Source organism: Lepidochelys kempii, chromosome 7, assembly GCF_965140285.1.
Source record: "Lepidochelys kempii isolate rLepKem1 chromosome 7, rLepKem1.hap1, whole genome shotgun sequence".
Taxonomy (NCBI): Eukaryota; Metazoa; Chordata; order Testudines; family Cheloniidae; genus Lepidochelys; species Lepidochelys kempii.
In genome coordinates, this window is record NC_136386.1 from 31,604,416 (window position 1) to 31,621,840 (window position 17,425).

General features: G+C 54.0%; 2 protein-coding genes across 5 annotated transcripts; both read left to right on the top strand.

The window, feature by feature from the left end:
• Positions 1 to 83: 83 nt before the first annotated feature.
• Positions 84 to 7,316, top strand: LOC140914311 (phospholipase A and acyltransferase 3). 3 transcript variants are annotated; one of them, XM_073351809.2, is made up of 6 exons: positions 84 to 2,115; positions 2,971 to 3,093; positions 4,046 to 4,167; positions 5,762 to 5,864; positions 6,157 to 6,425; positions 7,014 to 7,316. In XM_073351809.2, exons 2-6 carry the CDS (start codon positions 2,994 to 2,996, stop codon positions 7,113 to 7,115), a joined length of 696 nt encoding a protein of 231 aa, XP_073207910.1. In that variant the 5' UTR covers positions 84 to 2,115; positions 2,971 to 2,993; the 3' UTR covers positions 7,116 to 7,316. The 3 variants fall into 3 exon arrangements, with proteins under 3 accessions (XP_073207910.1, XP_073207911.1, XP_078709770.1); XM_073351810.2 differs by lacking the exon at positions 84 to 2,115 and adding an exon at positions 3,856 to 3,934 and having other exon boundaries at positions 3,011 to 3,093; XM_078853644.1 differs by lacking the exons at positions 84 to 2,115; positions 2,971 to 3,093; positions 4,046 to 4,167; positions 5,762 to 5,864 and adding an exon at positions 5,871 to 6,006.
• An 887-nt stretch (positions 7,317 to 8,203) lies between these two features.
• Positions 8,204 to 15,583, top strand: LOC140914312 (phospholipase A and acyltransferase 3). 2 transcript variants are annotated; one of them, XM_073351812.2, is made up of 4 exons: positions 10,991 to 11,099; positions 12,447 to 12,549; positions 13,459 to 13,727; positions 15,316 to 15,583. In XM_073351812.2, the coding sequence occupies exons 1-4, from the start codon at positions 11,085 to 11,087 to the stop codon at positions 15,415 to 15,417; spliced, it is 489 nt and encodes a 162-aa protein (XP_073207913.2). In that variant the 5' UTR covers positions 10,991 to 11,084; the 3' UTR covers positions 15,418 to 15,583. The 2 variants fall into 2 exon arrangements, with proteins under 2 accessions (XP_073207912.2, XP_073207913.2); XM_073351811.2 differs by lacking the exon at positions 12,447 to 12,549 and having other exon boundaries at positions 8,204 to 11,099.
• The last annotated feature ends 1,842 nt before the right edge of the window (positions 15,584 to 17,425 follow it).

Genomic DNA, 17,425 nt, shown 5'->3' on the forward strand with positions numbered 1-17,425 from the left:
CATTTTGGGGGGAGATCGGGGCACATTATTTCCTTGGGAGGCTGAACCCTGGTTAACCCCCCCCCTTGCTTCCCAAGCCTTGTTCTGCTGGAGATTTCCTTGGCTTATCAAAATCCTCATCAGTGTTCTGCCTCCATTGTGGGGCCTGGATTGGTGTTGCAGGCATCTGTTTGTGGGAGAGGTAGAACTGCCTTAGCTTCCTTTGAAATTCCCCAGCCCAGGAGCCATCTATGCTTCTGGTCACGTTAATATTGCCCATTTCAAGCCTACTATCTGCCGCCTTCTCCCTCTCTAGCCATTCCCTGGTGCCTCAGGCTGGTTCCAGCCGGGCATCCCCCTGAAGATGCCCTTCCAACTGGCCCCCTGTGAAAGCTGTCGGGTGCCTGGATTTCAAGCCTCAAGAGAAGGGACAAGTACATTGTGGGGGGGTGAAATCTGCAAAGGCTTTGAAGAAGGTTGGAGTGAAATTTAGCTAAGATGGACCAACTGGCATCAAGATTCTTTTGGGGTGGATGGATGATTATGCTGGTCAGATTTTCCCCCATTGTGCTAGCTTTGGAAAATTCCTGTCCCAGTGTAAGAATTACCTGTGGCTTCAAACTGGTCACATGAAAAGCTTTCGGGGGGGCGGGAGTGCCTTCTCCAGACGTTAAAAGAAAAGCCACTGTTCTCTGAGAGTGTACCAATAAAGCCAGGCCCCTTCAGTTCTTAGCTCTGCAATGTCATCTTTCAGTTTCCAGTAAGGCCTGTCAGGACATCACATGACCAGCTCTGTGTTACTTCTTTCAGCAAAGGTGCAGTGTGGTGAGGCCACGGTGTCAAGCTAATGCTTGCTTCTATTCATACAGTTGCAGCTGAGCACCTCGTAAACAGCAGATTTTATCTTAGTGGCACCCTGTGAGGCAGAATGCCCTATTCCCATTTTACAGATTGGTTCTCTGTGCCTCAGTGGACCCATGTGGCCTAGTGAATAGAGTGCTGGACTGGGAGGCAGGATATCTGCTTTCTAGGCCAGGTTTTGCCACTAGCCTGCTTGGTGAGCTAGTCACTGTCTCCCTGTTTTTCCATCTGTGAAATGGGGATAATGAGACTGACCTGAGTAAAGTGCTTTGAGATCTATGGATAAAAAGTGCTCGAGATGATCTAGGGATTGGTATTCTAAGCTGATGTTAGACAAATTCAGGCTAGAAATAAGGGTTGTTTTTTTTTTAAAAAAAGATTTGCTGTAATTAACCATTGGTGTCTCTTGGGACATGGTGGAGTTTCCATCTCATGGAGTTTTTAAATCAAGACTGGAGCTCTTTAAAAGCTATGGGTAGGCCTTGATGTTGAAATCCCTGGGTGAAGTTCTTTGACCTGTCCTGTGCAGGAAGTCAGGCGAAATGATCTTCTGGCCTGAAAAAGCCAGGGATCAAACAATGTGGGGGTTGTTTAGTCCATGAATTCAGTGTATGCAGGGGGGCTATGGCTGCCCATCACCATAGTAGCAGGGCATCTTTGATGTAAAAATGACTAGGGAAGCCCAGACTGGCCTTTCCTGGAATCTCTGCAGCTCCTTTTCCCCGCAGTGCCTGAAGGCCCCCCATTGCATGTGGGGGTGATTAGAATAACAATTTTACCCCAGACTCCTGCAATGCCCAGGGAGGCCGGGGGCGGGGAGGTTCCCTGGCTCCAAGTGTCCCTGTCCTTTACAGCTGTGCAATGTGAGCCTGGCGTTGCACCCCTATAATTTAAATCCAGATGGGACCATGAGATCATCTAGTCTGACCCAGGCCTGAGCCTCACTCAGGTTGCCCTGTGCTGAGCCCCATGACTTGTGTCTGACTAACGCGTCTCTCGTGATTGGCTCCAAGGGGGAGGAAGGGGCGGACCGTCCTGCCCCCAGGGGGACGCCAGCCGGCTGCCTTGCTCCCTCCCCGAGCCTGGCCCGCGGGCATCATCCAACAGGGCCCAGCGCCGTGCTGGGCGGAGCCAGCGTGACCTCGCCCTGCGCTGGTGACAGGCTTCAGCCCTGATCCCTGCTGCGTTCGCCCCGCTGCAGCCCTCGGCCTCATGACGCACCCCTGGAGCAGAGCGCTGGGCCCGGGACCCTCTGCCGCCCGCCCCGCAGGAGAGGTTTGTCGGGGGCTTGCCTGAAAATGTGCCTGTGGCCCGTCCCCTCCTCCCCGCGTCCCGGTGTCCGTCCCTGCTGCCCTGGGACCTACCTCCCTGCGGCTCCCAGCCGCCCGCTCCCAGTGCTCCTCACCCCTTGGATCTGCTCCGTCCCCGGGCTCCCAGCCTCCCCTCCTGGGCTCCCAGTGCTCCTCACCCCTTGGATCTGCTCCGTCCCCGGGCTCCCAGCCTCCCCTCCTGGACTCCCAGTGCTCCTCACCCCTTGGATCTGCTCCGTCCCCGGGCTCCCAGCCTCCCCTCCTGGACTCCCAGTGCTCCTCATCCTGTAGATCCTCTCCGTCCCTGGGCTCCCAGCCTCCCCCTCCCAGGCTCCCAGTGGTCCTCACATCCCTTGGATCTACTCCCCCCAGGCTCTCAGAGACATGCCCCCCTTGCCTCTGGGACTTGCCCCCCCACCGCTGGGACCAGTTCTCTCCTGGGCTCTAAGCACTCCCCTCAATAGCAGGGATTCACTCCCCCCAGGCTCCCAATGCCCTGCACCCTCTACCCTGGGATCCAATCCCCACTGGGCTCCCAGTGCCCCACCCTCCAGCACCTGCCCCCTGGGCTCCCAGCATCCTCCTTCCCTTGCCCCTAGCACCTGCTCCTCATCCATTTGTGAACTTGTTGCCTGGGGAAAGATCATTTCCTTCCCCCGCAACAGGTGCTCAAGCTGGGAGTTCTCCATCCTTGCTGGGAAGGGCTGGGGCTGCTGGCTGCAGCCTGGAAATAGTTGTCTTGAAGGGTGGTGGTGCCTGAGCTGGTGGCTGGGCTGGTGATTGGTTATTCGGGCCACTGTTCTCTCCTCTTTCACACCAGGCAAGGGAAAGCGTCTGGGGCTCATGGAGCCGATAGAGAAACAGATCTTCCCCAGCCCCCCGCGCACACGGGGGCAAAGCGAGCCTGAAGCGCTGCCTGGAGTGTGTGTCACAGCAGCCTTGGGTAAGTAGCAGTGGGAGGTGCAAAGGGGGGTGGGGGTGGGTTTAGCCTGATTCCACACTCCCACAATCCGAGTGTGCAGTGCAGCTGGACGTGTGTGTCACATTTGCATGACGGGTGATGTGAGGCACAATGCAGGGGATGGGGGGAACCAGCCAAGAGTCTCCCCAGGGGCTCAAAGAGCTGCACAATGAGGGCTCAGATGGCTCCCATCGCCCATTCTGTCCATGTAAATGGGGGAAGTGGACATGACTCCCCCCCCCCCACCCCAAGAAACACCCCCTTGGCTAGCACGTGACTGCTCTCTGGACTCGTGACCAGCCCCTGACCCCTGTTGTAGGGTGTGGATTGAGGGTGTGGCTCTTCTCCAAGCTCTAGGAAGCCAAGTGTAAATTACAGCAGCCTCAAGGCTGCTCTACCCCACTTTAGGAAGTGGGAGGTAAGAATATGGGAAGTGCAGAGGGGAGTTAAAGCCTCATCTGTGTCCCCCCATTCCTGCCCGACTGCTGAGAACCAGACCGTGTATGTACAGTGGAGACCATGGGAGAGACTCCCCTCATCCAAGGTGAGGCTCTATCCCAGCATGTCAGGGATCAGCTGCCTCAACCAGATAAAGGAGGGAGGGTACAGGTCCCCCCATGTTAATTCATCCCAGCTCCCATTACCAGGGGGTGATTCCTTTGGATGACTGGGGATCTGGCCGGACTGTCCTAACCCTGCTGCTAGGGACAGTGAATACCAGACTTCCCTGAATCTGCCCTGCAGGTGTCTTCCCCTACATCAGTGAGATCTGGGGCAGGCAGCAGCCTGCATGGATCATTCAGTCCTGTGACCTGCCACCAAGGTAACCCCATTGTGATGGGCTCGCCTGTCATGACTAGGCTGAGCCCCCACCCAGCTCCCTACACCCATGGGCCGCAGCCTGGCCTCAGCACCCACCTCTCTGTCTCTGTAGATGCATCAGTGAGCTGTGGCTCTGCGCAGTCTGCCTTCGAGACCCTAAGGCCTGTAGACGACGAGATGAAAAGAAGCCTGAAAACAGAGGCCCGCGGCTCCTTGAAAACATTCCCTGCCATTGTGAGCATTGTAGGCGCAAACGGGGCCCAGGCAAGATGTGCAGTGCCCACCATGCTCTCACTGTGTCTGTGCGGTGCCCGGTGCCCCAGGTCCAGCTCTGTGCCTGGGGATCCAGGATGCTACCACAGTAGGAATAATCAGTACTACTGATCATTCATAATTAATTGGGCCCTAGCTATCTATTGAGCTTTGGGTTTTATCCTGCTGCCTAGCACTGTAGCATCTGGGTGCCTGCCCTGTAAAATCAATGGCAGTAGGGGTCTTTCTGCTACTTCCGCCGGTACCTTCCCTCTCCTCCCTGCCCCTCGGTTCAGGGTCTGTTGTGCTGTACAGAACCCTAATCTCTGCTGAGGTCTGCACACTGCCTGGCACACAGTGGGGGCCTTGATCTCAGTGGCGGGTCTGTGCAGTGCCTGACTCCTCAGTCCTGAATGAGATCAGATTAGGATTAGGCTCTGCACAGGATCCCAGCTGAGAGACAGCCTCTACCCCCAAAGAATTCACAATCAAAACAGACAAAGGAGGGGAAACAAAGTCAGAGACCTGTTCATGGCAAAGCTGGGGCAAGGAACCAGGTGTCTTGAGTCTTAGCCAGTTCGCTACCCATTAGACCACCCAGCCTCCCCTGGAAAGTGACCAGCGGCTCCCTGAGTCTGGATGGCAGTCAAACCTGGAACAGGAAAGATGCGCAGTGGAAAGGTCTTAAGAAAGGTTAGATGAGTTGTTGACTTGGCCTCCCCCCCACCCCACCCCGCAGTTCAAACTGGGTCTGGAATGGCCTTGCCACGTGTCATGCAGCCTGGGGCACTCTGGCTCCCATTTTGCTGCACTTGTGCATGTTTTTCCCTTTCTCCTCGGCTCTCTGGCATTTCTCCAACCTCAGCACTTTAGCCCATTGTGTGTCTCTCCCGCTGCTAGGAGGCCCTGGTTGGGGAGCCAGGCTCCAGAGGCTGGAAACCGCGGCCACTCCAGCCTGGAAGCTTTGATCCAACGTGTTGGAAAAGGAGATAAGGCACAATATTCCCCCCACCGAGGCTGATGTAATAATAATATAAGACCACCTAGCTCTTACATAGCACATTTCATCCCTGGCTCTCAAAGTACTTTACAAAGGAGGTCAATATCATCAGCCCCATTATACAAATGGGGAAACCGAGGCACAGAGCAGGGAAGTGACTCGCCCAAGGTCACCCTGCAGGCCAACAGCCAAACTGGGAATAGAATTTAGGTCTCCTGATCCCAATCCAGTGTTCTATCTGCTAGACCCCGCTGCTCTGAAGAGAAACCAGAGTGGTGGATGGGAATTGGGTGGTGTCCCTTTACAGCATCCGGAAGCCTTCTTACGGGGTTCCCTGTGTTCTAACTTCTTCCTGCCCCAGCATGCCCACATGGTGGTATTGCTTTTTGCAGTGACTGGCACGTTTTCAGCCTCTGCCTGAATTTTCTCACCATTTCAACAGTCTGGCCTCACACCCTCCATCGTTTGCATTGTGAGACTGTGAACTACTGTATGAATCATGCAGGACGTCCCGCCACATTGTGCATCTGTGCCAGGCCTGACCATAACATACCTCCCCCATTTCCTCCCCTGCAGGCGGAGCTGGAACTGGGGGACATGATTGAGATCTTCCGCTTCGGATACCAGCACTGGGTCATCTACGTGGGAGACGGCTACGTTGTTCACCTGGCCCCCCCCAGTAAGGCAGCAGATGGGCCTGATTTCACCATTGCCCAGCCCCCTTACGCCACTGTTCACACCAGTGCAAAGTGCTACCACTCTGCTCGATGGAGCAGGGCGACTTGAGACAAGAATAGAATCGGGGGGGAAGGGACTTAATGGTGAGAGCAGGGGGGCTGGGAGTCAGGATACCTGTGCTTTAGCCCCAGTTCTGGATGGGGAGTGGGGCCCAGTGGTTGGGGGGGGTAGGAATTGGCATTCCTGGGTTCCATTCCCAGCTACCCTTCACAGTGTCTCTCTCTCATCCCAAGGTGAGATACCCGGGGTGAGCTTTGCCAGCCTGATGTCCACGCTGACCAACAAGGCCCTAGTGAAGAAGGAGCGTCTCCTGGATGTGGTAGGGAAGCACCGCTACCGAGTTAACAACAAGCATGACAGGAAGTTCCCCCCACTGCCATCAGGGAAGATCGTGCAGGCCGCCGAGCAGTTGGTGGGCCAGGAGATGCTCTACAAAGTCACCAGTGAGAACTGTGAGCACTTCGTCACTGAGCTGAGATACGGCGTGGCCAGGAGTGACCAGGTGCGGGGGCTGTCTCCCTGTCATCCTGACAGAATGCCTGGGTTCTCCCCCAGCTCTGGGAGGGGTGAGGGGTCTAGTGGCTTTCTGAGCATCCCTGGGCCACTCACTTCCCCCTCTCTCTCTGCCTGTTTCCCCATTTGTAATGACCCTAATTTAGGGGTAAGAGGCAAAGGACGCTGGGGTGGGGAGCATTTGGGATTGAGGGGCCCAGGGCTGAGATCAGGATCCCACACTGGTCCCTCCTTGCTTTGCACTGGGGCAATTTAGCATCCAGTATAACTTGGTGTAATTGGTCCAGATGGCATTGCAGACCCCTAATGCTCTGCGAACATCATCCCTCACTCTTCCAGGTGCTTTTCACCTGCAGAGCTCAATGTGCTTTACAAACTAGGTCAGTATCATCACCCCCATTTTACAGATGGGGAAACTGAGGCACGGAATGGGGGAAGTGACTCACCTAACAGAGCTGAGAATAGAACCCTGGGGTCCTGATTCCCAGTCCTGTGCTCTAGCCACTAGGCCCCATTGCCATCATTCATCAGCCTGTCTGTTCCCTCCTCCTGATCCCCTTCCTCTCTTGTCCTACAGGTGCGGGATGTCCTGGTGGGGGTGAGCGTCGCTGGGCTGGGGCTGGCTGCTCTGGGCCTCCTTGGGGTTGCAGTCCAAAGGAGAAGACGCCAGAACCAGTAACGGACTTGAATGGATCAGAGGGGTTTGGGGTTTTTTGGTTGTTTTGTTTTTTTTTTTGATCCAAGCAGAAGAGACTTTGCAGCCGTTTTGGGGGTGTGGTGGGAACTTCATTTGTGTTGCTCTGTCCCCTCTTTCGGGCGAACACCCTCCCCATCCCCTGCCGGCATCAGCACAAGAATAAAACCAGGAGATTGGTACAAAGTCACCTGGATCGTGGCCTGTGTGGTGGTGGGGTGTGTGATGGATTCAACCAAGTGGGGGAGCTGGCCCATGCTGGGGTCTTTCTGCCCAGTGGGGGCACTATTTGTGAAGGTGGATGGGTTTGCTGGGGAGTTCAGGGGGCTCTGACGCCCACTGCTGGATCGGCTTCTTTATAACCTCCCAGTCCCTGTGTGGTCAGGTGACACCTTCCTCAGCCTGTCCAGGTGATCCCAGCCCACGTCCAGGTGACTTTGTTGCCAGGCGACCTCGCCCTGATAAACCAGTTCAGCTGACTCAGAGCTAGCCTGATGTTTAGAGCGGTCTGTTTCAAAGGTTGTGCACTTAGCCAGTGATGCTCCCTTACCAGCCCTTTGCCACCAGCTGTGGGGGTTTCAGCCCAATGGGAGGTCACAGGACAATGGAGACAGTAAAGAAGCTGACATCGATACATGCAGAGAACACCCCCTGTCAAACAGAAGTCTTAAGCCATACATACACATTCCCTGGATCATCACAGCCGGCCCCTGTCCTGAAGAGTTTACAATCTAAATAGACAAAATGAACACAGCACACCTGGCCCAATACGGCCCTTATCCCGGTCAGGGCCTGTGAAACATTCAGCACGGTGTGGGCCCTTACCGTGGTCAGGCCCTCTGGTCGTTACCGTAATATAAACCATAGAAATGACTCTCTCCAGTGTAAGTGACCCTCACTAGCCTCGGCGTCTGGATTCTGTATTTCTGATGTAACTAATTTTCCCTAATAACACCTGGATGGTAGGTATGCACTTTGTGTTGGATGTCGGTACCTTGGGTACATAACCGGGGGGCAGTGAGTAGGAGCGAGGTGGTGGTTTTATCTGTGAATATGGCCTTGGAGAGACCAACTGTGGAAAGCTGTATTCATTTCTGGGGTGCATATTTTAAAAAGGACATTGAGATATTGGAGAGGATGCAGAAAAGAGCCTGAGAAATTATTTGAGGTTTGGAGAAAATACCTAGCAGTGAGAGATCTTGGCAACTCAATCTGTTCACTGTCTCTAAAGACGGATCAAGGGATGACTTGATCACGGGGTGTGTGTCTCATTGTGGGGTGCAATTCAGACCAGTGAGAGGCTCTATCACTGCTTATAATATACCCCTGGGGGCCCCAGAAAGCTTCTGCTACTTGTGGCTGCCTGCATAGGACACACACACAGCCTGCAGCCAGCACTCCCTATTCTGTAAGCCTTGCAGCTCAGATTCAACCACTTTGACTCAACAGCCTGCCAGGAGTTATCACAGACACGAGCTTGTCTTACCAGCCTTGGTTGATATTAGCAGGTGACTCCAACAAACACCCCAGTCACAAACCTTCCCAAACCCATCTGCTCTGAAATGTCCCGCCCTCTCCTGCATCATCCAGAGGAATTATAAGATCCATTTGCTCCTTTAAAGAGACAAAAGCCAATGGCTACAAGCCAATAAAAGCATCTAAAAGTCAAAAATACATCTAAAAATACATCTAAAAAGCATCTACAAATACAAGCATCTAAAAGTCAAAAACTTGATCTAGCGTTGTTCAGGATGGCTTTTCTCACCCCCACTCTTCCAGCAGCGTGGTGGCTGACACCCCCAGGCGGCAAGATCTTCTCCACAAGCCCCAAAGTACTGATTCCTTTGTCTTCTTAGGTGAAAGAGAAAACTGGGGCGCTACCAATAGGAACCTCAACCCTAGTACCCTACCCATAGCAATCCTAATGCTAGGGCGAGGAGTCCTACCCATAGGAAACCTAGCCCTAGCTCCAAGTACCCTCAGGGTTCCTATGGGCAGGGTACTTGGAGCTAGGGTAAGGGTTCCTATGGGTAGGGTACCCCGCCCTCGGGTTAGAGTTCAGCTGGGTAGGGCTCCCCGCCTAGCGTTAGGGTTCCTTTGGGTGGGGTACTTGTAGCTAGGGTTAGGGTTGCTATCAGTAGGGCTCCCGGCCTAGGGTTCGTGTTCCTATGGGTGGGGTTTTGGAACTAGCATTTGGGTTGCTATGGGTAGGGCTCCCGGCCTAGGGTTCGTGTTCCTATGGGTGGGGTTTTGGAACTAGGGTTAGGTGTTTTCTGTCCCTTTCTTTTACAGTCTAGTGAAACTTTGAGAACGATTCTTTTTAAGTTTACACCTCAAAATAAAACGTAGTGAAGCTGTGAGGAAGGCAGCATGGAGTCTGCTGGTGGTGAAGGCACCCTGCTTTTTCTTTCCCCACTGGTGCTGGCTAAAATGCAGATTGTTCTGTTTCTTGCAATCTCCCCTTTGTTAGTTTGATGGCTGTTTACAGCTTATGTTTAAAATTAGGTTAAACCCACATTCCTTTATTTATCGATGCCCCCTGACGTGCCTGCTTTAATCACACATCAGTCATAGTCCCTGCAATATTCATAACTCTTCCTACCCACTGTGTACATACATCACACAAGAATATTAATGCTCAGTGAGTTATTGGTTTGCAAACGATACCTCACAAGGCCGCTATTTTGTACGAAGATTATTGCAATAGTGGGTAGCGAGTGAATACAGGGGTGTTTTAGGGTCACAATAAGTAACTTCATGGGGTGAAGAGCCCAGGTATTAAAGGACACTGTAGCCTGGTGGAGAGAGACAGAATGAGAACCAAAGGCTAAGTTACAGCCAGACACATTCCACTGACAAACAAGGCATCAGTGTTTCTCAGGGAAGGCGATTTCCCATTGGAACCACTTACCAGAGGAAGGGATGGATTCTCCAGCTCTTGACCTCTTCAAATAAAATCTGGATGCCTCCCTGCAAGATGCTTTAATCAAACACACTTTATTGGGCTCAGTACAGGGAGGATGTGGTGAAATTCTCCAGTCTGTGCTGTGCAAGAAGTCAGACTGGATGAGCTCATCATGGTCCCTTCTGACCTTAAACTCTATGACGCTATGAACCTACAGAACTCATTGCTGAAATGAGACATACTGGCTCTCTCAAGGTGCACGTGCACCTCTTTCCTTTGATCACACACATGGGGATGGATGGGAGAAGGGCTAAGAAGGGACAGATCCCCTCCCCCCGTTATCTTGCTCCCCACTTCCCTGAACCAGCCAGTCCTGCTCTCCTCATGGTTTTAATCTCATTATATGCTAAAGTACAATGGCTTTGTCTTGGCGATAGAATTGAGTGAAATCTGTTTAACATCTCACCTTTAAATCCTAAGCAAGACAAGGCCTGAGTTGCATTGAAAAACACAGTAGCCCCAACCCTGAAGCAGGGGTATAATACCTTAAAAACATGGTAGCTCCTAGGTTTTGACACCCTTAAAATGGTTTAAGTAGCTGTGGTTAACAAGGTGTTACATGTGAATTTAAATGCAGGATTGCACTGCACACAGATGATTTCCCCTAATCTAGACCTGGTGCCTGGTCACGAGGGAAGCAGCCTGTGTTCTGCACTCCTGAAAGCCAATGGGTGGCAGTTTTCACAGGCGTTGGCAGGTCAGGGCAAAGGCTATGGGGAATCTAGGGTTTACTCTGACTGCCTAACTCATGTGAAAGCTACAAACTGCCTTGTCATCACTACCGTGTGACAGCTAACATGAATTAGGGCCTCACTTTTTTTTTTTTAAACGAGCAAAGTCACAATCTTTATTTGGCTCTATGCTGCTGATTAGGCACCGCCCAGCAGACACCAGTTCTCCAAAGCCAAAGGAAACCAAAAGTGAAATCCCGGCGCAGAGAGTAGAGGAGTGGCACAGAGAAACTCACTCGGCCTTCCAGACCTGTGGAGATGCCCCCGCTGTTTGTGAGTATCCCCATGCAGAAAGCCATGGCCAAATCGCTTCTAAGGCTCTGGGTCCCTTTGGGCAGCGGTTCTCAACCTTTCAAGACAGCTGTTCTCCTTTCAGGAGTCTGATTCCAGCTCCCAGTGGCGGGGCTTGGGCTTCAGCTCCACCACCCCTGGCTGAAGCCTGTAACTTAGCTTCACGGGGCCCTCTGTGGAGTGGGCAGAATAAACAAGTCATTGTCTGAATGACATTTTAGTTTGAACTGATTTCGCCAGCGCTTTTTGTGTAGCCTGTTGTAAAACTAGGCAACTATCCAGCTGAGTTGACATCCCCCCTGGAAGAGCTCTGGGGTACACATACACCTGGTTGAGAACCACTGCCTTCGGGATGTCAGTGGGGAGCCTGACACGCACCAGCTCTGCTTGAGAACCCGTGCTAAAACTAGCAGGGTGGACCTTGTGGCCCAGGCGGTGATTCAGGCTAGCCACGCAAGCAAAGACCCAGGATGTCAGGCGGGCTTGGAGGCAGGTGGCTATCCCGAGACACTGCTCATGCTGCAATGGCCACGTTGCTATTTTTAGCGCGCTCGCTGGAGCGGAGTTAGCGTGTGTCTGTTACCCCCAGGCTGGGAGGAATGGTGCCAGCTGCCGTGCAGACATCCCCTTCACGTGAGCTTGGCTCAACGCTTGGGCTGGCTGCTCTGGGCGCAGTTTCCTACAGGAGCTGCAGGGAGGTGGTCGCTGGGGCCTCCCGCTGGACAGCGGCTCAGAGTCCCAGGGGAGCTAGTCCTGATGCCAGGTGTCTCCTGAGGGCGGAGAGAGGAGCCCAGATCCCTGGCTAGGGGGAAGCTGGATAGTGTCAGATGGACAGCTCTCCCCAGCTCCCATGTCCTCCTCTGCCTGGCCTGGCGTTCCTGCTTGGGGGTGGGGGAGGGCAATAGAGGGTGGTTAGTGGGGCATAGGGGGAGCTGGTGGGAGAGATTAACAGGGAAGAGAGGGGTGGGAGGCATCAGCAGGGTGGAGGGAAAGTGAGAGATGGGGGTGTTAGCAGGGGAGCTGGAGGATTAGCAGTGGGAGCTAGGAGTTTTCGGTAGCAAGGGGAGCCAGTGGGGGTTAATGGGGGTAGGGGAAGCTGGCAGAGGGGATTAGCAGGGGATGGGGGAGCCGGGGGGGGGTTAGCAGCAGTCAGGGTGGAGGCAGCGGAGGGGAGGATGGACGGAGGATCTGGTGGGGGATTAGTAGGGGGAGGCAGTGAGGGGGTTTTGTGGGCATCTGGGGGGTTAGAGGGTTCAGGGGCAGCCAGTCTGGGGGTACTATCAGGGCTTCCTCTGAGCATTCAGTTTCACTTGGCTCTCACTCCTGCAGGAGGAACCAAACCCTGGGGACCTGCTAGAGATTTTTCGCTTTGGATACCAACACTGGGCCCTCTATATAGGAAATGGTTACGTCATCCACCTGGCCCCCCCCAGTAAGGAATGGCCCTCAATGAGGGAGGAGGGGAGCTGAGGGGGCGGGAATTGGCCTGGGCAGGGCAGAGGTGTTGGGCATCTCAGGCGGTGAGGGGGGCAGGGGGCTCCATACCAGACGGGGGTACGTTCACTGTGATCCAGCAGGAAATCTGGCCTGGATTATCATGAGTCATTATGGGGTGCCTCTATTTACTGGGACTGCCTGAGTTTCTGAGCCCCGGCGAGTCAGGCAGCAGGTTGAGGGACACGGGGAGACTGGGTTGAGGGGATGGATGGGGTGTCTCAGGCTAGGCACCTCCACAAATGGAGATGCCCCTAAAAATCACTAGCTTTTGAAAGCATCACCCTGTGCCTCTGCCCGCCCAAGCCTGCGTGACGCTCAGATGGCCCCAACATGCCCCCCAGCCCCAGGCCTGTCCCGTAGGCATGGGTCACACTCCCAGCCACTGCCTTTAGGGACAAGGCTCTTCAATCCTGTGACCTGGGAGAGGGGAACCCAATGCCAGTCTGGCTCCTGCATTAGGAAGATGGTGGGAACCCAATGCCAGCTGCTAGAACGAAACAGTACTCTCACGGAGCCGTGTGCCAACCCAGTGATGGGGACAGATTCGACTGGCATAGGAGCTGTGGGAAATCTGAGAGCTAGAGAGAGGGTAGGTATGCGGAAGGATGGCTGGATAGCTAGAGGCGTGTGTCTGGGGATGGATGGATAACTAGCTAGAGAGGGTGTAAACAGCTCTATACATCGACAGATGTGGATAGATAGGAACATATAGCAATGGATAGATGGGTGTGTGTAGGGGGATGGATGGGTGGATAGAGAGGGATGGATAGAGAGGGTGTACGGATGGGATAGATAGAGAGTGGTATATGGATGGTTAGATCAGCTGGACAATTGGCACCCCCAGGTGAGTACGCAGGAGCTGGCTCCTCCAGCATCATGTCCGTGCTGACCGACCGAGCCATTGTGAGGAAGGACCGTCTCCGGTACGTTGCTGGTGGTGACAGGTACCGAGTCAACAACAAGTATGACGGGAGGTGCTCGCCGCTGCCAGTCAGCAAGATCCTTATGGAGGCCGAGTCTCTGGTGGGCCAGGAGATGCTGTACAGCGTCACCAGCGAGAACTGCGAGCACTTTGTCACCAAGCTGCGCTATGGCCAGCCCATGTGCGACCAGGTACGTACAGGTGGCCCTCTCACGCGCTTGTCACTGCCTTCCTGAAGGGTGGGCTTGGTGTAAGCCAGCCACACCTATTTGGTCAGGGTCTGGGCAGCACCCGGCACAACAGGGCCCGGATCTCCCTCAGGGTCTGGGCAGCGCCCATCACAACAGGGCCCGGATCTCCCTCAGGGTCTGGGCAGCGCCCATCACAACAGGGCCCGGATCTCCCTCAGGGTCTGGGCAGCGCCCATCACAACAGGGCCCGGATCTCCCTCAGGGTCTGGGTGCTCCTTGTGCTGTGCAGCAACTGTTAGAGCCCTGGCTTAGTCCTTCCTTGTGGAGGACTGGTCACCAGGCTGGTGCATGGGCCCAGCCTTTGGATCCCCTGTGTTTTCAAGCAGCGTCTAGTCACTGCCTCTAGTCCTGGCCTTGCTGGCACATGGCCAAGGTACCCCTCCTTGAGATCGTAGGACTCCTGAGCCCAGCTGCCCTAAAACTAGTGCTAACCCCCCCAATCTCCCCAGTAGCTTCTCTACACACCCCAGTAGCTCCACCCAGGTTTATAATTTAGCCCTTTGGGGACTGTGTTGCAGATAAAGCAAGGATGCTTTGCAAAGGAAAGCAAATGCAAATGCTTTGCAAAGGAACTTAACCACACTCTCTCTCCCCCTTTTTGGGAGGCACAAGAGCGCTACAGATTTGTGGAAAACGCACCCAACACCTGAACGCAATTCCCTTCCTCGGAGCCCTGCCCACTCCTGAGAGTCTCTTGGGTTCTGGTCAGTGTTGTTCAGGGAGGCCAGGGCACTCCTGCTCAGCCTCCTGGTTCTGCAATGGCCTGGCCCCTTGGCTAGAGCCCATTGCTTTGAGAAGCCACTTCTGGAATCTCTTTCCCGCCTCTCTTCTTATGGTGGGCTTTTCCATGGTCCGGTCCCGCTGTGTGCTGCTGGGCACAGGAGCTGTTAAACGTCCATGACAAAGAACGCCTCAGTGGTGAGGAAACTGAGGCAGGGAATGGCGTGTGGGTGTTGGGTCTACCTGGATCTGTAGATCTCTTGTGCTGTCTGAATAGTGATGGTTGCAAAAATCCTTCTGCAAGTCTGTGTCTGCTGCCTTCCACTGTCATGTGTCTCAAAGGGTTAAACTATAAACCAGAGTGCCCTGCCCACAGGTGGGGTTCTGGGAAAGTACCGGCATAAGCTACTGGGGTGTCTTTGGGCCGGGGGAACACTGTAGGCCTAAGGTACCTGGGGTCCAGGGTCCCACTTCAGACAGTCTGTGCCCAGGAACTGGGTCAGAGAGACCAAGGAAAGGGACAGTGACTGAAGTCTGCCCAGACAAAGGAGAGTGTAAAAAACACACAGCAGGCTGGTGAGTGTCCAGCAGGGGGCGCACTGCCTTGCCCAGGGCAGGCTAGTTGAGGGTGATGGTGTTGTTCCAGCTTTTCTGACACAGTCTGTTTTCTGCTACTGAATGGATGGCCTGATCTGCACAGATGGTTGCTGAACACTAGCTGTCCTTGTAAACTCAGTGGGCATGGACATAGTCCCCAGACCGGGGCTCCCTGGCAGCTAGCTGACTGGCTCCCCTTTCTGTCTCGCAGGTCAGGGACACCATGCTGACCGTGGGTGCCGCAGGGCTGGGTCTGGCTGCTCTGGGGATCATCGGAGTCATGGTCACAAGGTCCAGGCGTCAGAACCAATAGCACTGACTCCCCTCTGGACCCAAGGCCTGGAGCCTCTGCTGCAGTGGCCCTCAGAGCGGGCTCCTCGTGGGGAGCAAGCTGGACTGGCCAGCATCATCCTGTCCTTTGTATGTCATCAGGTTTTTTGGACTAGACATCTCATTTAAAATAAACGAATCTATCCTCACACGTTCCTCTCTGTCTGCTCATTCCAATTTCACCCAGATATGTGGGGTGTGGGGAATGGTACTCAGATCCCCATAAATACCCACCCTGCGGGGTGGATTGTGGTGCTGAGTCTATGTGCTGCTCTCCTGGTTTGGTGACTCTTGAGTCATGTAGGCCCGAGGGCCAATCAGTAGGATTGCCAACTTTCCCATTTCTCCAAACCGGACGTTACAGCAGCTCCCACCAGGGATCCTTCCCCACCCGGCAAGGGGCCAGGCCCCTCTCTCTTACCCTGGCGGGAGCTCCTCTGAGCCCGCATCCCGCTTGCTCAGGGGTCAGGGCAAAGTGCAACCAAAGACGCCTGCCTCCAGCTGGGGGCAGACCAGCCCCTCCCCAAGCTCCCCTCTCCTGCCTGGCAGGTGCTGCTCTATCCTGGGATCCAGCTGATGCCGCCAGGCCTGATCCTGCTGGGGGGGAGAGGGGAAGGAGCTGTGACACCCCATTTTTGCACCCCCCTGCTGGCTCTGCACCAATGGCAGCTGCGCCTCTGCCCTAGACGATTACAGTAACTGGACATTTGGTGTCCACTCAGTACTTCAGACTGTAGATAGAATCAATCCCCTTAAAACTGGGTCAAAAACCGAACACCGGCTGGCAACCCTACCAATCAGTCCAGGCTGTGGGGTACCCCTAAGTCCACATAATGGCCCGGCCATAGGGACTTATGACTGGAAGGGGCCTCCTGGTGTAGCCCCCCCTAGAGCTAGCTTCAGCATTTATTTTATTCAGCAGTACCGCAAGGAACCTACAGGCCTGTTTCCTGTAAGACGCTGACTTCAGCAGTTCCCATAAGGCTTGAGGCCTGTGAACTGTGGCACAGATAAATGACCTAAGGGTCACCCTTAAGTTTGGGGAAACTGCGAATAGTGTTTAAGGTGAAGTTTGTCCATTACGACAGCAGCCAACCACAGAAACCCGAGCTAACATCAGCTTTGGGGATATTTTAGGCTGGGAAAATCTGCAGATGTCCGACCACAAGAGGGCCATGGCAATGAACTGATGGATATGATAATGAGTTGAGATCCTTAATCTACTAACCCATCAGAGAAGGGCACCACCACACTGGTAGGGTGAGGAAATATACGGAATGGGGGAAGAACCCCTACTGAATATGATTTAGGCATAGTGGCATCAGCGCAACATATGGGCAGGAGGTGAGAGAGAGCTGTAGCCCTTGGGAGGTGCCAGAATGATGGCCACTGGTGACGAGGAGGAAGGTGATGAGGAAGATAACGGCTAACATTTCAGGTTGTTCTGCAAGGGATGGGGTGAGGAGATGGACATTCAGATGTACATTCTGTAGTGTCTCGATCTACCTTGCTGGCTTAGAGGGTTTGTGACTTTGCTAAATGTACTGTAAATACAGAAGGGTTCACAGAGTGTGAATGTTGCCACTAAACAGTCATTTTACTAATACTGGGCCTGATCTTGGGATAAGAACCTGTCACACTTCAGAGGGATAACTGGGAATTCGTTAAGTAATCAATATAATTAATTTACAATTCATAGATCAGGCTACACTGGGTCACCGAGTCCAGTCTCTGCTGGTGCAGCCAACTCCATCACAGAATCCCGGTCAGAAATGTATCCAGCTCTGGCTGCCAACTAGTTGGGTTGTTTCCCCAACACCCCTCCTACTGGGGTGTATTTAGAGAGAGAGCAATCCGAGCCCTCTCAGCCTTCGCCTGGCCAGGCCAAACAAAGCCCAGCTCGTTCAGTCTCCTTTCATAAGATCAGCTCTCCAGTCCCCTCAGCAGCCTAGGAGCCCTTCTCTGCACCTGGGCCAGTTTGGATTCATCTT